This window comes from Vipera berus, assembly GCF_964194415.1.
Source record: "Vipera berus genome assembly, chromosome: 3".
Taxonomy (NCBI): Eukaryota; Metazoa; Chordata; class Lepidosauria; order Squamata; family Viperidae; genus Vipera; species Vipera berus.
In genome coordinates this window covers 183,832,638-183,856,857 of record NC_138204.1, presented here as the reverse complement: position 1 = coordinate 183,856,857, position 24,220 = coordinate 183,832,638, and the positions used below count along the sequence as shown (strand labels likewise).

Sequence of the window (24,220 nt, the reverse complement as noted above, 5' to 3'; positions counted from 1 at the left end):
CTGAAATGTACAAGATAATTGATAAAATAATGTAGCACCTTAGTTATATAATATAGCACCAGCTTCAGAGTTAAATTGGTGTGACAATATGCCAACACATTTTGGTCTAGTGGCTAAGGCACCAAACCAGGAGACTGTGAGTTCTGCCTTAAACATAAAATCCAGTTGACTGACTATGCCCCATCACCCTGTTTCATCTCCGTACATCAGGCTTGGGTGCAAGCCATTCTGTCAATTCCTGTTACAACCAGTGGATCAACATTTGGTTGCTCTGAAAAAAACTAAACTCTGCACTTGCAGGAAATTTCTAGGAAAAAAAAGAAGAAAAAATACTGAGAGACTAGCAGTTCTGCAGGAATCAGAAAATGAGCCAAGGAGCCAGTCACAAATGTCTTCTCTTTTTTTGAGAAAATTTTAATTTTCCTTTAAAAATGTCTGCACATATGGCCAAATTTACACTTTCCAAATTTGGACTCTGTATATTTGCTGAAAAAAATAGTGACTGGGTGGTTGGTGTTTCAGATATCTGCTATAGGATTGTCCAAGGCCACAGTAAATCTATCTATCTATCTATCTATCTATCTATCTATCTATCTATCTATCTATCTATCTATCTATCTATCATCTATCTATCTATCTATCATCTATTTTACACTGATACATACTGTAGCTTTAGGCTGAGCTACTCGATCAAGCACCCATTGATACTACTGGTTATGTGAGAAAATGAGCATTTTTCAGCTTTCCTTTTATGTAAACTTGTGGTTTTCAAACTTTGTAAACTCAAAGAAAATTTTTCACATCAATTTGTTTACCAAGGAACTCAGATGTGTCTGCCAGGCAACATATACATCTGCCAAAGGTTGATAAATATGGCTCATCATCCAGACATGCTAGGTTTTGTCACACCTACAAACTAAATCTGTGTACCTTAAAATATAACCAAGATATATTTTGCAATTCAGATGAAGAGCAGTAATAGTTGACAGTAATCAAATTCCTTCCTGAAATGCTTGTCTTTTCATTACTATTTTTTTTTCACTGAGAAATCCTAAACTTCTAGGAAATACGGTTTAACCATCTTTGGCAGAAACCAATAGAGCTGATAAATATTATGTGATTTTGGGTTAACCATGCAGGTAATTTAATATCATCATTATATAATTAAGATAGAAAAGTCAGTCCCTCAACCAGTGCACTGAAAGTCTTTTAGGTCTATGAAGAAATTTCCTGCTGCCTGCTTTAAGAAGCTGCTCATATGAAATAGCTTATGTTGTATTTGTTTTAATTAACAGTGTATTTATAATGGATAAGTAGATGAACCATAGTTTCTCTGAAAACAATGGAAAAATGGGCATTGTTTTCAATAGAGCCAGATTTTGCCCTAGATTAGCACCATTTCTGCATGCTGTAAAAAGTCCTATGCAGCAGTTTGATAGTAAAGTTTTGTGGTCTGAGTTATTAAAAGATAATATTCCATAGAATCAGGTTATTTATATCAATGTAGAAGAATAATTATCACTAAAAATATAAATGCATTTATATTCTTTGAAATAGCTTCAGCTGCAATACAGAATCAGGTATGTACAATTCAGAAAGCACACTATACTACTTCTGAAATATCACTCTTTTTAAAAAAAATTAAATATATAGCATTTTTTTTGCTCACCACTCCTTCTAGTACCTAGAAAGGGTTATAACCTATTCTGCAAACTAAAATTATACTGGACCCAAAGAATTTTTTTCCCTATGGCAGAATAAGCCCCTTGCTACGTTGACAGTGATGAGAGGTCAACAGGTTATAAGGTTTACTTGTAATGTTACAGATCTATTTCTTGACTATCTTTTTGCCAATGAATTAAGGAATATAGTTAGTGGAACAGCATGTACCCCATAGAAGTTCAGTTGTATAATTGCTATCCAGTAACTATTTTAATGCTGGGGAAATTCTTGGTTACCATAAAGCAAACTACTCTAACATTCTTTCTCCATTAAGAAGCAAGATATTTGACTCTAAATTAATGTTTAGCTTATATATGGATAGAAGAGTGTGTTATTATTACAGTCCAGCCTGTGTTGAATATCCAGGTAATAATAAACCTGATGCTGTTTAAAATATATCTAACTTTATCAAAACTGAACAGTTCAATTTCTGATATTATTGCACATACTCCAATGAACCTGGGATCCACAATAGCATGGCAGCACCCATCTGCTCCACTCTACCTGCAAAGAATATCATTGATAGGAGTCAAGTAGTTCACAATGCAAAACTCCAGGAACAGCAGTGGCCTTAAATATCACAAACAGGAAGAAGAGTGTAAGTGACCATCAGATGATTGCCAAATTGCTTTGACTTTCTTATCCAAGTTAGGACTTTGTTTAACTATAGCTACATAACTAAGCATATTTCTAAGCACAAAACTAAAGTTAGTCTACAGAATTTTGCCACAATTGCACATATATTTTTAAGTAAAGGAAAAAGTTTGGACTTTTTTTGCTACTAAATACGAGAATTAAAGCTGTACAAATATACGCCATTATAATTTCAGTATTGTTTTTTCTTCTGTTAAATTTTCTGGAGAACTTTCTGTTCTTTTATAAAATTACACTTGGTTGGGTATAATAGCAGTACAAAGAAATATCCCATATTGATATTCTACCAATTTGAGTTATTTAAACTTTTCAATTTGTAGCTAGGATATCTTTTGTTTTCCAATTTTTGTAAAACACATACATATGCACACAAGTAAACTCAAAGGATTAGATATAATAATTTAGAGTTCATTTTGTGCCCAGGCTTATAAATATAAAATATTTGAGGATACATTCCTTTAAGGCCTTTAAGGGACTAAACGTAATCACTTTAATTCCTATTCCAATTTTCTTTGTCTTTGTTGTTTAAGGCACATTATTAATCTGTAGCTTTCAGTGGTCCACTGTCACTTAAAAAAGAAATATTTAAATATACATTATATCTCTAAAAACTAATGTTCATATTATTACATAAAGTCCATAATAATATTAATGAATCAATACATTATATATACAATATATGCAAACTTCAATATACAAGATTTTGTTACACATGCATTTCATTAGAACAATTGTATCATTTATTTAAACCAATATAAGTAGTTTGATGTCACTCCGGGAAAGCAAAGATTGTTAGTGCATGATCCTCCATAACTGGGAGGGCAAGCAGAACATGGCACCCCAACTTTATATGGTGCTTCTCCTATCCAATTTCCCCTAGAGAGGGAAAAAACAAATAATATACTTAGTATGCTGAATATTTCATAATATTCTTTATTGAATAACATAAAATATACTTTTTCCATATGTTACCTGCACAGCAGAGTCTATTATACAATTGTTCTTAGGTGCAGAATCTACCTTTATTCAAGATGTTGAATTCACTTAGATTTTTAGCCCCAATTCCTATGGACATAGGACTGGATATTTATGGGTAGAACCAGAAAAATCTCATAAGAAGACAAGTTACAATACGAATAGACCGAGACAGACTCCTTCTATGTTTAACTGATTTAAGCTAAATAAAATTCGGAGATTGCAGATTGTTTATAACCAAATCACATGTTCTTAAAATTCAATGCTTTTTGCTACCAATCTTCAAATACATGCCAAATATTTGCTGCTGATAATTCTTTGCCCCTTTTGCTATTGTCATTTAAAAACATGATATGAGGTTTAGCAACAGGGAATTCTTATATTTCTTTGATAGATGGAATTATAACTGCCCTGATTTACTTTTACGGAATACCAACATATCCAAAGTTACACGTATAACCTATGGATAACCTAACTTTATAGAATATAACCTGAATGAATTAGAAAATGAGTTACAATGATGGCTTGTATGCTGAGACAATATGCAACAGTAGATGAAATGAAAATAGAGAAACTTACTTTGGGGCATAGTTGCATACCAGATAAATAACTCGGCTCCAAACAGCCCCCCAGACATTCATATTAGGGCAAGTGTGGATTGCACAACCTATTCTGTTGGAAGTAGCCCAAACCATCTAAAGGAATAGTAAGATTTATTTGTTAAGTCCAGCCTGAAAATAACATACTTATTACATAGATGTAAGCTTTGAACTGAAGAATGATACAGGAAAACTGAACCAATATCACCTGGGTATAATGTGTGCACATTGGTCCATAACATCTCATTGGACACCTTGGATTGCAGTCCTGAGGATATGGAAAGGCATAATCTTTCACTTCTTCATACCAGGGCTGCACCAGCTGGAGAATGGATCGATATCTGAGCAAAATTAAAATAAGAAAAAATGGTATTTTTGAATGTTCAGTATTACTAACGTGCCTGTCATATATTATGTATAGACATATATATTATTTATTTTCTGAAAATTACTTCATTCTCATAAAATTGCAGGATAAAAGATGCTTGAAAATTAATGGCTTGAAACAAATATATATTAAATTTAATTACCTTCCAGTCCGTACAGATAAATTTTGTCCCAGAAATCTCAACAAGTAAGAAGGCCCATGGTCCCAAATGCAAGTAGCTGCCCAAGCTTCTGCAGATTTAGCTAGATTATCATCCCACACCTGGCAAAATATAACACTTTTATTTATCCTAAATACTGAAAAGGAGTTCAGAAATATCAATTGGATTGAATAATATAGTGATCAAATTATACTATTGAAGACCTGGTGGCAGACCACCCCAAAACCTAGTTAGTCAATTCTTCCATGTTTCTTTGTCCAGTGGGATGAACTGATCAAACATTATGAAGATGAATTGGCTGAGCTTCAATTCTAGGCAATTTATTAGAAAGTTACACTTTTGAAAAGACTGTTTATTCAGTTGTATTCCATCCATTTCTCAAATGACACACAAGCTGCATACCCCTCTGTATGAAGGCAACTGACTAGTCCAATTCATACCAGAAACATGGATATTGAGTATTTTGTGCCTCTTCCAGTTTCTCCACATCAGCAACATTAACTTCAAATAAACTTAAATGAAGAACTCTTTACACTGAGCACAAACTCACAACTTCTGTTAACAAGTAGGCTTTTTTCCAAGCATTAGCATAGTATCCTAACAATCCTTTAGTGACTTAAGAAATTTCTAAACAAACATGGATTTTGAAGATTCTGCATTTCTATCAACCTTGTAGTAATGGTGAAAAAGAACTGGATACTTGAAACATAAGAAACTTGGAGAAAGACCTATGATATTATGGAGGTATTAAACAGGACAGCAATGTATCTGTTCGCCCTGACTGTTCGCCCCGAAGAATCCTCATAGGAACCATTAAGATGTCTAGTGTAGTTCTTGAAATGAACTCTGTCGCTCCTTATGCTTCATTCCAAAAAGTTCCCTGTTAAGTATCAGCAGTCAGCTGCTCAAGGAAATGGGTCAGTGGGCTAGGATCTTTTATTATTATTATTATTATTATTATTATTATTATTATTATTATTATTATTATTATTATTATTATTATTATTATTCCTGATTCACAGTCCCACTTATGACAAACATGTTACAAAAAATAATTTGTATGGAGACTATTTGGGCTTAAATTGGTTTGGAAATATTCAAAAAGCTTGCAATAATTACTCTTGATCCTTTTACTACTGTTCCTATTTTACATAGAGAAAACCAAAATTCAGAAATAAAGGTTCACAGCCACCCAATGAGTGTTTGCTCGTGATGCTAATATAATTGGTTCTCCATCTCCTTTGCTATATATGCCAATTTTTAATAGGTCTTTTCTGTTCTACTCAATGTATTGTTTTCTTCATATAGATTACTGCATTTAATGAACTAAACCCAGAAAAATATAAACTATTTCCCCAATATTTTTTTTGCAAAATAAAGTTTAATTTGATTTTTGAAACAAAGCCATTTTTGGAAAGGATTTTATTAAAGAACCCTTCAGATCAAAGCATGTTAAGGTGCTACACTTTAAATACAATTTAATATGAGAGCAATAGTTTGAACTTAAATTACACTTAAATCTATTAATTTTCTGTTTAAGTGCATTTAAACTTAATTTAAATGTGGTCAAAATGTTTCATAGGCAGTTTTGAAGGAAGGAAAATGAATCAATAATAAATAATTATAAAGAAACTAAGTTTGCCAACTGATTGTTTATGTATGAGATCTCTGGCTTTATTAGCTGAAATTTCACATTAATCGAATTAAGAAATACAGACATTATCATCCAGAGGAAGGGTTCTCCTTAAGCCATAGTGTTCAATACCTGCCCAGAACAAAAATCCTAGTTAAAAGATCCCAGAAAAACAGCTGGAATCTGCTTCAACCCATCCAGGGAAGGGGGCCTATCTCTTCTCTGAGTAATTCTTCCATTGTCAATATTTTTTTCTAATTTGTAGACAGAATCTACCTTTGTGCAATATGAATTCATGTGTCTGTATTCATCACTTTTAAAAAGAGAGAACAAGTTGCTCTGTGTGATATCCCTTCAAGTATTTAAAAAGTGCTGTAATATCCTCCCTCCCTCCCTCCCTCCCTTCCTTCCTTCCTTCATTTATTATTTCCTGCCCTTATTATTTTTATAAATAACTCAAGGCAGCTAATATATCCAACACTCCTTCCTCCTCCTATTTTCCTTACAACAACCCCCTGAGATGAGTTGGGCTGAGAGAGAATGACTGGCCCAAAATCACCCAAATGGCTTTCATGCCTAAGGCAGGACTAGAACTCATCGCCCCCCGGGTTTTAGCCTTTTGCCTTAACAATTAGACCAAACTGGCTTCCTTAATCTCTGTCACAGTGAAACATACTCTACCCCTTCATAGTTTCTAATTCTCTGATCATCCATGTTTTCCAACACTCAGTCTATTTTCAGAATACTTAAATTGTGATACCTACAAATCGGCACAGTACTTAATACAGATTTTCACCAATGCATAATAAAAAGGAAACATTTCTTGTGCTAGAATCACTATACTAACATTTGCTTATCTAACTGTTGTATTACATGTTGATTTCTGCATGAGACTATAAAAACATAGACCGAAATGAAGTGAATATCTAATTCACTAACATTGACACTCTTTCTCCTGCTGTACCTGAGGGTCCTCAGGATGAAATCTAATTTGCACAGTTAGCTAGTTTCCCTATTCTTTATTGCTGAGACATATCTACCCGATGAACCGTTTTTTTGCACTTAGTCCTTTCAATATATACTGTGGTTGTAGTAAAAATAGAAGAGATTCCACAGGCCTGGAATCCATTGTTATAATAAATACTTTCTAGACAACAATTTTTAGAAATTCAAAAGTTGTTGACATGTATCAACAACTAAATCTTCAATCTGTCAGAATTTCTTCAGACTATATTCTTTAGACAATAATTTATCATACAAAACCAGTGCATGTCAATCAATAACTCAGTCTAAAACACCATATTCTTTTTGTATCAAATGTGCAGGTGAATTAAGAGCATCATTGTTGTTGTTAGTTGCAATGTCATGTCCAACCCATCGCGACCCCATGGACAACGTTCCTCCAGGCCTTACTGTCCTCTACCAACTTCTGGAGTCCATTTAAGCTCACACCTACTGCTTCAGTGACTCCATCCAGCCACCTCATTCTCTGTCGTCCCATTCTTCTATTGCCCTCGATCTTTCCCAGCATTAGGCTCTTCTCCAGTGAGTCCTTTCTTCTCATTAGGTGGCCAAAGTATTTGAATTTCAACTTCAGGATCTGGCCTTCTAAAGAGCAGTCAGGTTTGATCTCCTCTAGGACTGACCGGTTTGATCGCCTTGCAGTCCAGAGGACTCGCAGCAGTCTTCTCCAGCACCATAGTTCAAATGCCTCAATTCTTTGGTGCTCAGCCTTTCTTATGGTCCAGCTTTCACTGCCATACATTGCAGCTAGGAAAACCATAGCCTTGACTGTACACACTTTTGTTGACAGGGTGATGTCTCTGCTTTTTAGTGTGCTGTCTAGATTTGCCATGGCTTTCCTCCCCAGGAGCAAGCGTCGTTTAATTTCTTGGCTGCAGTCCCCACCTGCAGTGATCCTGGAGCCCAGGAAAATCAAATCTGTCACTACCTCCATTTCTTCCCCATCTATTTGCCAGGAATTAACAGTGCTGGATGCCATGATTTTGGTTTTCTTAATGTTGAGTTTCAAGCCAACTTTTGCACTCTCCTTCTTCACCAGCATCAAGAGGCTCTTTAGTTCTTCTTCACTTTCTGCCATTAGAGTGGTATCATCTGCATATCTTAGGTTGTTGATATTTCTCCCAGCAATCTTAATTCCAACTTTTGATTCATCTAGCCCTGCCTTTCCCATGATGTGTTCTGCATATAAGTTAAATAGGCAGGGTGACAGAATACAGCCTTGCCAGATTCCTTTCCCAATTTTGAACCAATCAGTGGTTCCATGTCCAGTTCTCACTGTTGCTTCTTGACCCACATATAGGTTTCTCAAGAGACAAATAAGATGGTCTGGTACTCTCATTTCTTTAAGAACTTGCTACAATTTGTTGTGATCCACAAAATCAAAGGCTTTAGCATAGTCAATGAAGCAGAAGTAAATGTTTTTTGGGAACTCCCTAGCTTTCTCCATGATCCAGCATATGTTGGCAATTTGCTCTCTAGTTCCTCTGCCTCTTCAAAATCCTTTCTGTACTTCTGAAAGTTCTCAATCCACATACTGCTGAAGTCTAGCTTGTAGGATTTTAAGCATAACTTTATTAGCATGTAAAATGAGTGCGATAGTGTGATAGTTTGAACATTCTTTGGCATTGCCTTTCATTGGAATTGGAATGTAAACTGCCTTTTTCCAGTCCTGTGGCCACTGTTGAGTTTTCCAAATTCGCTGGCAAATTGAGTGTAGCACTTTTACTGCATCGTCTTTTAAGATTTTGAATAGCTCAGCTGGAATACTGTCACCTCCACTAGCTTTCTTGTTGCTCAGATTTCTTAAGGCCCACTTCACTTCACATTGTAAGATGTCTGGCTCAAGGTCAGTGACCACCCCATCGTGGTTATCAGGGACACTAAGCTCATTTTTCTATAGTTCTTCTGTGTAGTTTTGCCACCTCTTCTTAATCTCTTCTGCCTCTGTTAGGTCCCTGCCATTTTGGTCCTTTATCATGCCCCTCTTTGCATGAAACGTTTCTTTCATATCTCCAATTTTCCTGAAGAAATCTCTGGTCCTCCCTATTCTATTGTTTTCTTCTATTTCTTTGCACTGTTCATTTAAGAGGCATTCTTATCTCTTCTAGGTATTCTCTGGAATTCAATTGGGTGTATCTTTCTCTTTCTCCCTTGCCTTTCACTTCCCTCCTTTCCTCAGCTATTTGCAAAGCTTCCTCAGACAGCCATTTTGCTTTCTTGCATTTCTTTTTCTTTGGGATGGTTTTAGTTGCTACCTCTGGTACAATGTTGCAAACCTTCGTCCATAGTTCTTCAGGCACTCTGTCTATGAGATCTAATTCCTTAAATCTATTTGTCACCTCTACTGTATATTCAACAGGGATATGATTTAGTTCATACCTGAGTGGCCTAGTGTTTTTCCCTACTTTCTTAAATTTAAGCCTAAATTTTGCAACGAGAAACTCATGGTCTGAGCCACAGTCAGCTCCTGGTCTTGTTTTTACTGACTATATAGAGCTTCTCCATCTTTGGCTACAGAGCACATAGTCAATCTGATTTCTGTGTTGACACATGATGTCCATGTGTAGAGCCGTCTCTTGGGTTGTTGGAACAGAGTGTTTGCTATGACCATCGTATTCTCTTGACAAAATTCTATCAGCATGTGCCCTGCTTCATTTTGTACTCCAAGGCCAAACTTGCCTGTTATTCCAGTTATCTTTTGGCTTCCTACTTTAGCATTCCAATCCCCCATGATGATAAGGACATCATTTTTGGTGTTAGTTCTATAAGGTGCTGTAGGGCTTCATAGAACCAGTCAATTTCATCCTCTTCAGCACCAGTGGTTGGGGCATAGACTTGGACTACTGTGATATTGAATGGTTTGCCTTGGATTCGCACTGAGATCATTCTGTCATTTGGGGGATTGTATCCCAGTATTGCTTTTCCTAATCTTTTATTGACTATGAAGGCTACTCCATTTCTTCTGAGGGATTCTTGCCCGCAGTAGTATACCTGATGGTCATCTGAATTAAATTCACCCATTCCTGTCCATTTTAATTTGCTGATACCTAAGATGTCGATGTTCAGTCTTGTCATCTCTTGTTTGACCACGTCCAGCTTTCCTTGATTCATGGATCTTACATTCCAGGTTCCTATGAAGAATAGATCTTTACAGCATCAGATTTCCTTTCACCACCAGATGCATCCACAGCTGAGCGTGCTTTCGGCTTTGGCCCAGTCACTTCATTCTTTCTGGTGCTACTAGTACTAGCCCTCTGTTCTTCCCCAGTAGCATATTGGACACCTTCCAACCTGAGGGGCTAATCTTCCAGCGTCATATCTTTTTGCCTTTTGATACTGTCCATGGGGTTTTCATGGCAAAGATACTGGAGTGGGTTGCCATTTCCTTCTCCAGTGGATCACATTTTGTCAGAACTCTCTGCTATGACCTGTCCATCTTGGGTGGCCCTGCACAGCATAGCTCATTGATTTACGCAAGCCCCTTCGCCACAACAAGGCACTAATCCAAGACAGGGGATTTCATTACCTGACTAAATAACATTATCAGTGCTAGGGAGTGTAGGGAATGTGGGGTTTGCGTTCTGTTGTACCCTGCCCTGCCAGTGTTGGTGTGGCTTTCTCCTTGGTAGTTTCTTGTTTTCTGCTTCATTGTTTTCTTGTTTGTCTCCTTGATAGTTCTTTGATTACAGTATTGTTTGTGCCCTTGATTGTTTGTCCAGTGTTAATTCCTACTTATCTGGGTTTGGCTGCTGGAGAGAAGGTGTTCTAGTCTTTTTGTTTCCTTCTCAGTTTTTATATTGTCTCTTTTGCATGGCGTGTAAATGTAGTTTATCTCTATATTTCTATTGATGGCTGAGTAGCAGAAATGCTGATTATTTTACACATTTTTATATAAATTTTGAATTCTTACTTTACTAAATATATCATCTCATTAAGTGGAGATTTTCTCCATTTAATACTGAGAGATTAGTGGAAAACTGACTGTATTAAAGTAATAACATATGCCTAATTCTGATGCTTGTATTTCGCAAGAGACCTCACAGAATTTATTTTTGGGATTACCAATTTTTAAAACAGTTTTCATTAACAAATGTGTATGTGGTACATATTCAACAAATAAAACCATTTTTAGAAGAACTGGGGGTAGGGGGGAAAGCAGTGATTCCAAGGCCATTTAAAAATAGGCCATTTCTTCTTTTTAAAATTGTACTGGAAGCACTTTGTACTAAAAGGATAATTTCCAGTGCCTATTTATCAAACTGGTCTGTGATCTCTCATTATTAACACATTTCTTGGCTTTAGTGACTTTAATATTTTTTTAAAAAAATTAGCTCTGCCTTGGATCTGTTCTTGCACAAAAAGCCACTATGTGGATTATATCATTTGGTTTATGTATGTCAAGGGAGTGGGTGAAGAAATCCTTTTTTAAAAATGGAATTGTCTACACATTTACAGATGTTGATAAATTATTAAAACTTTACAGGGACAAGTCTGATTTTTAGAAATATAACTAAGCATTTACATAAATTCTACTCTTGTATATTGAAGAAGCGACTAGTTCTTGATACACATATACATGCTCATGCTTACTTTGGAAATTCTTTTTCTAAAGATCTGGCTCAAAATAAAAACAAGAATAAATATAAGATTCTCACCATGATCTTGTTTTGTTACTTGGCTTTGATTGTTAATTGAGGTCTATTCTGAGATCCTATTTTCCTTAAGAAAAGTCCAGCTTGAACAAATCAGCATCTATCTAATCTAGCATTTGCTTCACCTTTTTTCACTGTGCAGAATTTGTGCTCTTTTATTATTGTATTTTACTTTCTCCTGGATTATTTTCATTTTTTGTTTTAGTAGTAGTAAGCTTATGTATCATTTACCTTTTACCAAGTAGGGTATGAAAAAAATAAGAACTCCAAATAGAGTGGGTGAAACATGCCTGGGAAATGAGTTTGAGGTGTTCCAAGCTAAATTCCTTTTTTTTTTAAAAAAAAAAGTACTTGAAAATTACTTCTAAGTTGCACCTATGCAAACTTTGAAATAAGTAGGTTGACAGATTTTTATTCAAAGTAAGCAGTGTTTGTAAGAAATAATGGCACCTTTTTCTGAATGCAATGAAGCTGATTGTTAGAAGTTTAGCTAAAGAATAAGCAATTAACTTACTAGTATGTTCCATTTACTTTTATTGAATATGGTGCTATAAAAATGATGGATGAAGTACTCAATGTTTTTGAATTACACTAGGACTCAGAGAATGGAGCAGGCTATATGTGTGAATAAATCATATTCATCAACAACAGCTGCTGGAAACAATTAGCACTATGGGGACCAAATAGTAAAACTAAAGATCTTTTCACCCGCATCATCTATCTATTGTCCAAAATGTGTAATTGGACTGATCAGCAATGGTTTAATTTGATATGAAGGCAGGGTTTTAGGTCACTGAAATGCAAGGCTTCTTCTTGTCTCTATTCCCTTCCCCATCATGCAGTTATATATAAAAGAAAGACTTGCATTAAAAAAAATCAGCTTCTGTCGTTTTGGGGCCCTGATACTAACATTGTACTACTCAAAGCTAATTTAGGCTGAAAATTAAAACCTAAAGTATGTCTGTTCTTTCTCTAGCAAATGAAAACAATCTCTTCTGGTTAAACTTGTAATAGATATCAAAAATACAGAGCCATCATAATTAACAGCTTTGTACACTATTATTTTGAAACAGATTGAAGCTGGAGACTAACCTTATCTAAATTAATAATTAAGATATGCACTGAAGTGCTTCTTTTTAGCTACTCTCAGCTTTCAAACATGTGGAATAATATACACATATTATGTGTTTTATGCTTACCTTTTTGAAAATTAAAAATATATATTTTGGTGTTTTAATGAGAACTGCCCAACGGGAACATCCTAGAGGAGGTAACAAAAAAATCAAGATGGGGACCATGACCACATAATTAAAGCACACTTAAAAGGGAAAGGCTTCAATTATGCAGCCACAGTTGCATAATTGATTCAACTTTTCCGAACCTTCCAGAGGATGCCCGTGCTATCCACATAAGAACTTTATCTGATTATCTTGCAGATGTATTGTTACAATGTGCTCTGTAGGTGTCTGAAAACCATTGGGAAGCTATGTCAAGAGTAGAGCAGTAAGTACAAGCAATGATTGGAAATCACAGTGTTCCCATGAAACATCCATGCTTCAAGTGCTACACAGATTACTGATTGGCTTCCAGGTGCAGTTCAAGGTACTGGTTGTCACCTTTAAAAGTCCTCATGAGATAGGGCCTAGTTATTTGAGGGAGTATCTGTTCCTATGGTTTCTGTTCAAGATTTGACAGAATTAGCATCTAGTAGGATCCAGGAAGTGGACCTAAGCTCTGGAATAGCATTTCTCTGACCACTCCCACCTTTGCTGCCTTTAAGAGTACTAAAAACATTATTCTTCTCTTGGTCCCTGGTTTAGTTAGGTTAGATTGGCCTTTTTGGTCTCTCCTCATAGGGGAGAGAGTTTGGTTGCTGTATCCTCCCAATGGCATTCCACATTGAACTTTTGGTGATTTTATTGTTTTTTATAGGTCAAATGTCCCAGAGTCATTTAGAGTCAGGCAGCCTAGAATTATGAGAAATAAATAAATGCATTTATTTATTTTTTTGGAAGTTTCATTCTGGTTTTTACTTTTTTCTTGCATTTATTTTCAAAACAAAGGTAGATATTGAACTAATGAACTGACCTTGATTTCATTTTCTACATTGAGATACAAAAGTAGAAATAGTAATTATAGTAAAATTATGTTGTATCTGCCACTGTATCCTCTGCTGAGGAGTAAACTAAATGTACATGGCATTTGTAAGGCTAATATTTAATGAGATGCCATTAGTCTATTAATGCACATCTACGCAACAGCTCCTTTGAGTCAAATTTACTGGGCGGCTATGTTTTTTCTTTGCAAAAAGATGCAGATACCATTTACCATGATGCCTTCTGGGGTCTTCTATCACCTTTTTAACCTAGTCCATAACTATTACCTGGGTGGTATTTATCTTCAAAGCTTGAAGGTTCATCAGGTGTTGCCATCTGCTGATACAATGTATGTTCTTAATTAACAGGACCAGGAAAGGTAGAATGCACAGTCCAAACAAATTGTACAGGCTCCAACTAAGATATTATGCCTACAAATCCTATTATTGAGGGACAATATTCTGATAGTTGTTAGGTGTAGTTGGAAATAGTTTTGGATGCTGATAGATTAACAGCTGCCTTCAAAGAACACCCACCAGATTTTTCCCAACTCCTGCAAAGCATAAGAGTATTGAAGGTAATTGTAGTTAGATGTGCACTATTTCTTTAGGTCCCTGCTACATAGATATGAAATTTCTGTGCAATTATTGCAATATGCAGTCATCTCTTTACTTCTGAAGATAAACCTGCACACGGAACTTGAATGTGCCTGAACATTTGCAAAACTTGAATAAGAAAATTGGGATGTGTTTCCTGACCATGGTCCTACCTCTGTGTTCAGGTGGAAAATCTAAAGTAGAGACTTAATTTGGATTCCCTTGAATGAGAGTAGAGCTACCAATACAACTCAGACTCCTGCTTTACCAAGAGCTAATTTCAGCAGTACTCAGGTGCACATGAATGCAACAGATCTCCTTCCAGATTTAGTTCATATTCTACTTGGTGCTTTGGAGAATTGCTTGGTTAACCTCAAACACTATAAGCCTGCTAGCTTTGACCCTGACCTGACTCAGAAATAAGACTGGGAAACAAAGCTTTGTGTCTTCCAGTATTTGTCATGGGAAAACCACAAATGGCTTTTAACTTTTTTTCTTGTTATTTTTTTCACAGACTAGGGTGAAATCTACAGACACAATATTGTTCAGAGAAAATGAAGTCAGCTCTGTCTTGGAAACAGAGTACAAAAAGTTTGGAAGTAGGCTCCATTACAAACATTTTTAAGACTATGTGCTTATACATTTTCAATTTTGGAGAAAATTAGACATTTTGAGGAATCAATCGCTGACAGATCAATCTTGCCTAGTTTCAGACTGATCAGTGCCTGTAACAAAAACTGTATTTTCTTAAAATATCTTTAAAGATAATCTGAATTTTTACATAGTTTAAAAATATTTTTCTTGTATTTTGTGAATATTCCTCTAGAAATTGTAGCCATTTATCTATATCTATTCCTTTATTAAAAATATGACAGAGCATTCTAAAAGAGATGAAAGTATTTGTAGTTAGGCTGTAAAGTATGATTTGGGAAAAATACTGAATATTTGATTTCAGATAGAATAAACTGACATGTTTAGCAAAGGACATTATATTCTTCTCTAAATCACTGTGTCTAGACAGGTATAATGACCCATTTCTTGTAACAGTGATGTTGATAGGAAGGTGGGAGATCAAATACACAAAATGGTGGATATGAAGATCTGATACAAAAGGGGTGGACTTGGTATGATTTTTCCTGTCAAAGTAAAAATAAAGAATGCAAGGCTAGATAGTAAACAATCCATTCTGATGAATGGTAACTTCGTACCAACTCTATGTTCCTAAATCTAAGTTGATTTCAAGTGCAGTTATGGTGCACTGAAGATTTTCTTTTCAAGAAAATTTCAAATACCTTTTATGGCCTTTCCAGAAGGGCTCATTTCCTACTAAAGTCTACTGGGTTTGTCTTCTTTTGTAAAGAAAACTTCTTAAAACATGTTCATTCTTCCAAAAAAAACTTGAATTGATCACTTTGGCTGCTTATCTTCTCATCTACATAAAGTTATGTTATTTGATTGATAAAGTTTATGATGATGAAGATGATTAGTTAAAATCAATCCATTGTAGGACAAAGAACTCTTCTTGAAAGTATGGACTGCAATCTACCTGCTTGTCCAATCTAGTTTATTAGATTGATGTTGCTCAACTCCCCAGTCTAGTGCTGAAAGAGGGCAGCTAGCGAACCAGTTAGCTTCCATGACTCTGAGTCTTCTATTCCTAGTCTAGCACCTTAACCACTGGCTATCTGTTTGATTGATGAATAAAATTAAATGTTTAAAATAAATAATTACAATATTGAGTTTGATTGTTCTGCCTTTTCAAAGCTGTGAGCTAACATACAGTAAATAGTCCAGAAGTGCAAGTGCCATTTTTTAAAAACTAAAAAGATCTGTCAATGCTTGAGAAAAGATATAATTTGTAATCTTGTTTACATATAAAATAAAAACAGACTTAAGCTGTTGAGAAATTCATCCTCAGTTCCAGACAGCATCTTGGTTTTTATCCAGGCAATTAAGTTACAAACGTCAGTGCTAGATTATGTAGCTTTAAAATGATTGGCATTATTTTAGAACTTATGCTTCTGAAGTCAGTATGAGTCACTTCACTGACTAAGTGCACTATTTTTATCAATTTAAATCTTAAAAGGGGACAGTTGATTCAGCTGCAAACTCAAAGGGTAAGACCATTCAAGGCTGAATGCCATCTCTTAGAATGACATTAGATACATGCAAATTGCATATTGTGCTATTCCCCAGATTGATATAACTATATCTGAAGTAATGAAAGACTTATCATTTTCCTAACTTCTTTACAAAAATGTACATAGGTACACATATGCAGAACTACACATTTTCTTTCTCACATGGCATGCAGTATTGCTTTCATTTGGGAGTTTAAATTGGCATATTAGTGTCTCAAGTATTATCAGATTTAAAGTATGTTGGATCTTAATATGCTGGGCCATAATAAACTTTTCCAAATGCACTTTTCCAGAATTTTTTTCCATTTCTATGCTAATGCTTTCACTTCCTTTTAAGAACTTGAAAGTAAATAGTTTCACTGACTGTGCAATCCTTTTATATGGCCTAATACAAAAGTGTGCAATCTGTGGTTCAAGGAATGTATACAGCCCCCTGTTTAATTTCCTGCATCTACTGGTCCAATTTCAAAAGCCTGTGCAATCTTTGGACAGAAGCAATCTGTTTCTTTCCTGGCAGCTTTCTGGGTGAGCCATAGATGACAACGAAAAGAAAGAATAGTCCAGGGAAGCTGATCCTTCCTTCCCATATTTAATTTTGGCCCTCACTACACAGGCTTTGGCCCTGTCAATTGCCTCATGTTCCTGGTGATTTTTTTTTTGCAATGCAAAGCAGCCTTGCATGCCAGTAAAAGTAAATAAATAAATTAAAAGCTAATTCATTAAACCTGAGCTTTTATCCTTGGATTGCCACTGAACACATTACAAGAAATAAGGCATCTACGACAAGCAATAGCCAATTTGTGGACGTTTTCACTATATTGAACTTCTGCTTTTTCCTGCAGGAACAGCTTTCCTGCTGAGATTTTTTTTGAAAGCTGTGAAGATCTGATTCTTCCCCAGTTGCTGGGCTTGTATGATAGTTGAGCCCAAAACAGATGCAACTGTGTTGTGGGTTTATTATTGTGCTTGGCTACTGTGTTATGGTTACTTTTAACTTAGTTTGTATTTGTATTTTGAGTTGTGTGTGTGTGGGGGGGTACTTTTTATTATTTTAAGATTATGTATTTAAATGGCTGGCCATATAAATAAATAAAAATTCACAGTTGCACATGACGAGCTAAGAAGCAACTCCTGAATAATTGCAAAATGTTGACTTGGTATAAGTCAATTTCTCTGAAGGCTTGTTGTAGGAAGAGCCTTGTCTATTTTCATCACATTCATTCTATTTCTCCCCATTGTAGAGTTTATGACCATGTGGAGGGGAAGGTAAGGAAACTGAGCAAGGAGATGGAATGGGAAAAATGCAATAGTAGAACTTCTGCTATTTCATAATGGTAACTAAATTCCTTTATTAATTTGTTCTTTCATCACACAAAACCAAAATATTAATCACTGAAGTAGGCCCACACTCACCAAAAGTGTGAATTGCATTTCTTATTGTAAGGCAGTGCTTCTCAGCTTCTCCATGCAAAATTCTGGGAGTTGAAGTTCAACATCTTAAAGTTACAGAGGTTGAGAGACACTGCTGTGGAGAGAGTGCTATATGTCTTGTTACTTTATACATGGATTAATTGAGAGTAAACTACCAGCTTACTGCTTGTAAGGATGCTATCAGTTCAAAATGTAAATACAAAAGTATATTGCACATTGTACTTTTCTAGATTTTTATTCAAATATTTTTAAGGAAAACCCATTTGTTGTTTTTTTATGTTAGTTCCCATCTGGTCTATTATTTCCTCAAAGTTTTCATTTGTTTACTCCACATGAAAGGACTGAGTTTTCACCATTGGTTCTTAGAGGTTTTGCTTATGGAATTTTATTGTTGAAAGAAAAGATATAGTCTGAAAGAGTTAACATGAGTTAAAAATTAGTATGTAGAATCACCTGATTCAATTTAGGGAGCCAATCTGAAACACAATAGGGCTCATTCTGGTCTAGGCCATTCCAAAAGTAGATCCATCTGATTCACATCCTGCATCCAAAGGAAGATTTAAACAAACCACACTTTTTGTTTGAGGATAATGTGATTAAATTTGCAGAAAAATTAACAAGCATTTTATATTTCAGACACACTAAAGGTTAATCACCACAAAATTTACAGCAAAGATTGATACAACTAAGTATTCCCTTCCATATAATTTGGCTCTGAGTCAGGTAGAACTCTCTGCTAGTTCAAAATGTGTAATCTCTGATAAAAGACATTTTCTCACATCTAATGTTTTTTTAATCCTCTACGGCCCATGGGCCAGTTGCATCATGCAGAGACCATGCCCACCCCAGGCAATGTGAAAAAAGTCACAATACATCACGACACATCACGTGATGTGGCGAGTTTGACACCTGTGCTCTGAAGTCTTACAAATTAGTTTGAAGTAGTCAAGCGACTTCATATTTATATATTCATTGCCTTTGTATACCACCATAATCAAGGTTTACTCTCACAGCTTATAAAATAAATAAAAACAAACATGCAATAAAATCCTAAGAACAAGACAATAAAACAACTTAACCATATGCAATAATGGTGCCAATTCCAACTTAATAATACCAATTCAGCCTTGATTGCCAATGAATACCTAAACAGAATACCTAAACAGTGCCAAGTAGATGCCACTCAGCCATCGGGAAGAGGGGTAAAGAAGTCATTATAAAAAAAAAGTTTTACTTCTGAGCCCTCATTTTTTATCTCACATATGGGGGAACCTTAACCATCAACACCTGAGAAAACCATATAGGATGGACTGTTTCCACCAGGAGGAAGTGAGGTCCTCCCAAATATATCAGGAAGTGAAATCATGATTGAAACCAGCTCCTTACCTGGAAACCTAATGGAAGGTAATGTAGTGCCTGTAATATAGATTTTATCTAGTTGTGGGAACTCTCATCCACTGAATTTTTCACCAGTTGCAGCTTTTCCAAGGTGGCTCCATGTAAAGCATGTCACTACTAGAAGAGTTACTAGTGTCAGGTGCTATTGTTCCAAGTAGGAGCATAATTGGCACACTATCTGAGGCAGGCAAAGTTTTCCTGGGCCATGGAATCCCCCTGTGAATCCAGCATAGCTGTGAGTCTAGAACTCCCAAGTCTAGATCTGCTCTTTCATAAGTGACATCCCATCAGAATTAAAATTGGAGCAGACAGAGCAAGAGATGTTTTCTGGACCAGCAACAATATGCTGATGTTTAGCCTGATTCATTCCATCCAGGCCCCTTTAGCAACCAGTAAAGACTTCCATGGCATGTCCAGACCAGCTCAATATGAACTCAGGTACCATCAGTGTATGGATATGTCATCCAAAACTCCCCTAGGAGTTTCATGTAGATATTGAAAAAGTAGTGGTAAAAGGACCAAACCCTGTGATACCCCACAGAAGGGTGACTACAGTTCAGAATATAATTTTCATATTCTAATAAAAAAAGAATTTTACTGATTCCTGGTGAGGTTGATTTCAATATGCTTCACTTATTACCAACTATTAGAAAGTGAACATTATCTAAAACTGGGTAATATATATGATAGCTGTAGACTCCAAGAAACAGGCTAGTTCTATAACATGACAAACTTCACATACCTGTTGGATGGTTCATGTGGGATATTACTAGAACTACCACAATAGAAGCAAAGTGCTGCTGGTTTGGGAAAGAACCATTCCTGTATGAGATCCACTAAGAAATAAAAGGCAGATTATCCTGACCCAGTAGACTTATAATCAGGGCTTTTTTTTCTCATAGAACGGTCAGAACAGAGTTCCAGCACCTTTTTTGGATGGAACCTTGTAGGGTAGGCAAGGCGGGTTGTATGATATGTGTGAGTTCCGGCACCTTTTTCTTTTACAAAAAAAGCACTGCTTATAATACCAATGTTATGACTCAGGGCCAGCCGGGGGGTCCGGCAGCCGGTTCAGATGTATCGGATGACTCAGATGAGGGGGAGGAGGAGGGTGTGGAAGACGAACCGGCTGATGATGGCTTGGAGGCTTTGCAGAGCCCTCAGCCGGGGACCTCTTCTCAGCTGCGTGAGCCCGATAGTGCGGAGGGTGATGACCCACAGCTGGCCCTGTTCAAGGACGCCCGACGCAGGAGGCAGTCGAGCAGGAACAAACAAAGAAAGGCTGTGGGACTCCTCGGGAGGAGGCACAGGGAGACCACGCCCTGAACTCTAAATAAAAGGAGTGTTTGGGGAGGGGCTGGTTGCTGAAAGCAACCCTTCTGCTTGAGGATTCAAGTTCCTGTGTTTTTGTTTCTTGTTCTGTTAATTGACTATTAAATCTCGGCAAACGCTTTTCAGCCTTGGACGCTCTCCAGTCTCTTCTGTGTGAATAGGGGTTTGCCTTACTACAAGGCCGGAAGAGGGCTGGTTCAGAACAACCAAATGCCTTTTGACAGAAAAGGTCAGGAGGAGGCAAATGAAACCATTACCATATAAAAACTCAAAATTAACTCAGTTGTCCTTTCTTGTGTTCTCTTTCCCATTTTGTTTTGGTGCTGGACCATATCCTAACAGTATCAAATGTTTCTGGTGTAAATTGCCCACAGTATAAGCAACTGCACTATCTTTCTACTTTACCTGAGATCCTTGGAGGTTCACTCATGCCATTCATTTCCCTCCTACATTATACCCACACCCAGGCTCTATAATTCAACCTAATGTTATATTTGCAACTGTTGGGAAAATTGCCTGGTTGAAAAACTTGGTTGTGTCCTGCCATCATAAATAATAAATAAACCTTTATTGTCAAAGTACAACATGTGTACATTCAGATTAGCTGAGCCTCCCCCCCCCCCGTGCTCTCTCCCCCCAACACACAGTGACAACAAACCCTCCATCCCACCACACTATGTGAACCAACTACACCACACACCGGCCTCCCAAGTCAATTCTGCATAAGATTATGTCCCATTTAAAAGCCTAACAGCCCACGGATAAAAGCTATTTTTCAGCCTGTTGGTACGGCTGGCTATATTCCTATATCTCCTACCGGATGGTAGGAGAGTAAAGAGATACCGTCCAGGGTGTGAGTCATCCCTGAGAATCTTCCTCACTCTTCCAAGGCAACGAGCCCTGGGAGTGGGAGTATATATTCAGGAAGAATGACACTTTGTTGTTTTATTCCTGGAGTCCCTATCTTGGAAATTAGGACACTTGCTGAATTATAGTTTGTTTGTTTTTCCCCTGTCAGTTGGGTGGAAAAAGCAGTTATTGGCTCTTGATCTTCCTTGTCTATTCTTAATGTTCTGAGCATAGTAAAACTTAGATGACCACATGGTTGGTTTCAAAATAGTATGGAGCAGGGCTGTCAAACTGCCAGCCCGCGGGCTGGATGCGTCATGCCAAAACTGCACTCACCCCATTGCTGGCAATGGAAAAATAGTTGCAATACATCATGACACATCATGTGACGTCACAGGTTTGACACCCCTGGTGTGGAGGGATTATCAAATGATGTGATGTGGAAGTGTCAGAAGCTTTTTAAAAAATGGATGCAAGAATGTATAAATTCTTAGAGATGCAATGTGAAATAGAAATTTTAACTTTAATTTTGTTATACTGTAAATTTATATGAGGTCCCTTTAATGCTTATGCTGTCAAATTTGATAATGATACCATTATGGTTCAATAATCCCACCTTTTGATATTATTGAAGATTTTGCTGTTTTTAATTATATATCAACATGTGATACATTTGATAATTATGTAAAATAATCTTCCATGTGTATGGTATATTGACACTAAAAAATATCACAGATTTCCTTTCTAAGAAATCTAACAGAATTATAGACAAGCAAGAGAGACAACAATTGGCAATAGGAAAAGTGAAAAACATTGCACATTTGATTAGACTTACCAGGGCCAGATTTTAGACAGAATGGAGTTCCTCAGAATAACTCCAAGCAATAAAAATATTTGATACCTACTTTCACATTTTAAAATTTATGGTTCACTCCTGTGCATGTTGATTCAGAAATGCAATTATATGCAGTGAGATTACCTGATAACTATGTGCAGGACTACAGCCTTAAAAAACTTAATTTCATTTTTCTTTATAACCTGAATAATTATTGCAATCAACTCTTGCTCTCATATAATACAGGATTAATCAAATACAGAATTAATCAAGCACTTTAGTAAATTCAGATTATATGATCCAAAGAAGCTTGTTATAGTGGTCTATTAGTTTATGCCTTGTATGCAGCATAGACAGAGGAAGAAGAAAATGGTCTGAATTACTCAGCACATGCAAACTATTATAGTAATTTGAAAAGCTCTTGGCTTGGCTTTTTTGATGAAGAAAAAAACATTATTGGCAATGTGAAACTTAAATAGATTGTACTTTTTTTATTTGCAAGTTCCTTCCAGGTTCAGACATGAGGAAATGAATAAAGACCTGACTGCTTACCATGTATTCCATATTGGATGCAGGTGGGAACACTTTGCCTCTGACCTGATTGTGATAATCCAAAATGGCAATCATATCATTCTGTGAGATATATCGCTTTTTCCTGACTTTGGGGAAGCTTGCAGAATCCAGATGAGTTTTCAAAGCTGCTTCAACATCAGTGTAATTTTTAGTGGACAGGAATAGGTCAGAGGAATTGGGCAACACTAGTGCACTTGCTTCACAGAGAATGGTAATTAAGAGAGCCCCACTAATGGCAGAAATGACTGTCATTTTAGGATCTGTGGGTATGTCTCCTTTAAAGCAGAGACAGAAGATCTGTGGAAGAAAAAGGGTTAAAGAATATTATTGGGATCAGACTAAATCTTTTCTTCCAGCTGAGTTTCCCAGCGGATCTCCCAAATCGATTCATGTGTGCAGCACAAATATATGACGTTTGCAAATAGTTAATTGAAATTCTCTGATCTCGTGTTGCCTAGCAACAATAAACACCAATTGTCCTATAAAATATGTGACCATCTTAGTACAGATCAGAACTTACAGAAAGGATTCAACACAGTATTTTCAAACTGAAAAAAGTTTTGGATCACTGGGAGTAAGTTCTGTACTCAAGCTAAAGAGACTTAACCAAAAGAAAAAATCAGGACAGGAGAAAGAGAGAGGGAGACAACATGGAAACCACTATCTTCCTTCTGCCACTCAACTGATTCAAGGAACACCAGATGTGTAATAATAACAGTAAAAAGACATGCAACAGAAAATGAGCTCAGTGGCTTACCTCTTTGCAGAATCAAAAAGCCTAGTGGTATTATTCTTCCAAGTTAAACAGTTCTCTTCTGTGCTCTAGTGTGAACTTTGGGAAAAAAGAGTGTATCTTATTACCAACTTACAAGGAGAAAGAGGGTGGGGAAAACTGCAAGCTTTCTGGCTGCTGGCTACACGAACTGCTAACAGCTTTTATATGTTATAGTAAACTACAAAGGACAACTCTTTTTCCAAGTCTTATGCACCCAAGGGGTGGAGTTTTGTACAGAAAACACAGTGATTGGGCTTTTACTGTAGGTTATTAGGATATTGTTTCAAACACCCCTTTCACCCTGACTACAAAAAGGCAAAATGCAACTCCCCCTCCCCTCCTTTGGCTTTATTTCCTTTGGCTTTCTTTTTTTCATAGTTTAATTTCC

The 24,220-nt window shown here is 36.4% G+C and overlaps 1 protein-coding gene across 1 annotated transcript; it reads right to left on the bottom strand.

Annotated features, from left to right (window-relative positions):
* Positions 1-3,116: 3,116 nt before the first annotated feature.
* PI15 (peptidase inhibitor 15) lies at positions 3,117-23,981 on the bottom strand (the record flags this gene model as incomplete). Its single annotated transcript, XM_081322581.1, has 6 exons — positions 23,815-23,981; positions 23,037-23,354; positions 4,481-4,599; positions 4,159-4,291; positions 3,931-4,046; positions 3,117-3,252 (listed from the first exon to the last, which is right to left on the bottom strand). The coding sequence occupies exons 2-6, from the start codon at positions 23,307-23,309 to the stop codon at positions 3,117-3,119; spliced, it is 777 nt and encodes a 258-aa protein (XP_081178707.1). The 5' UTR covers positions 23,310-23,354; positions 23,815-23,981.
* Between the last annotated feature and the right edge of the window lie 239 nt (positions 23,982-24,220).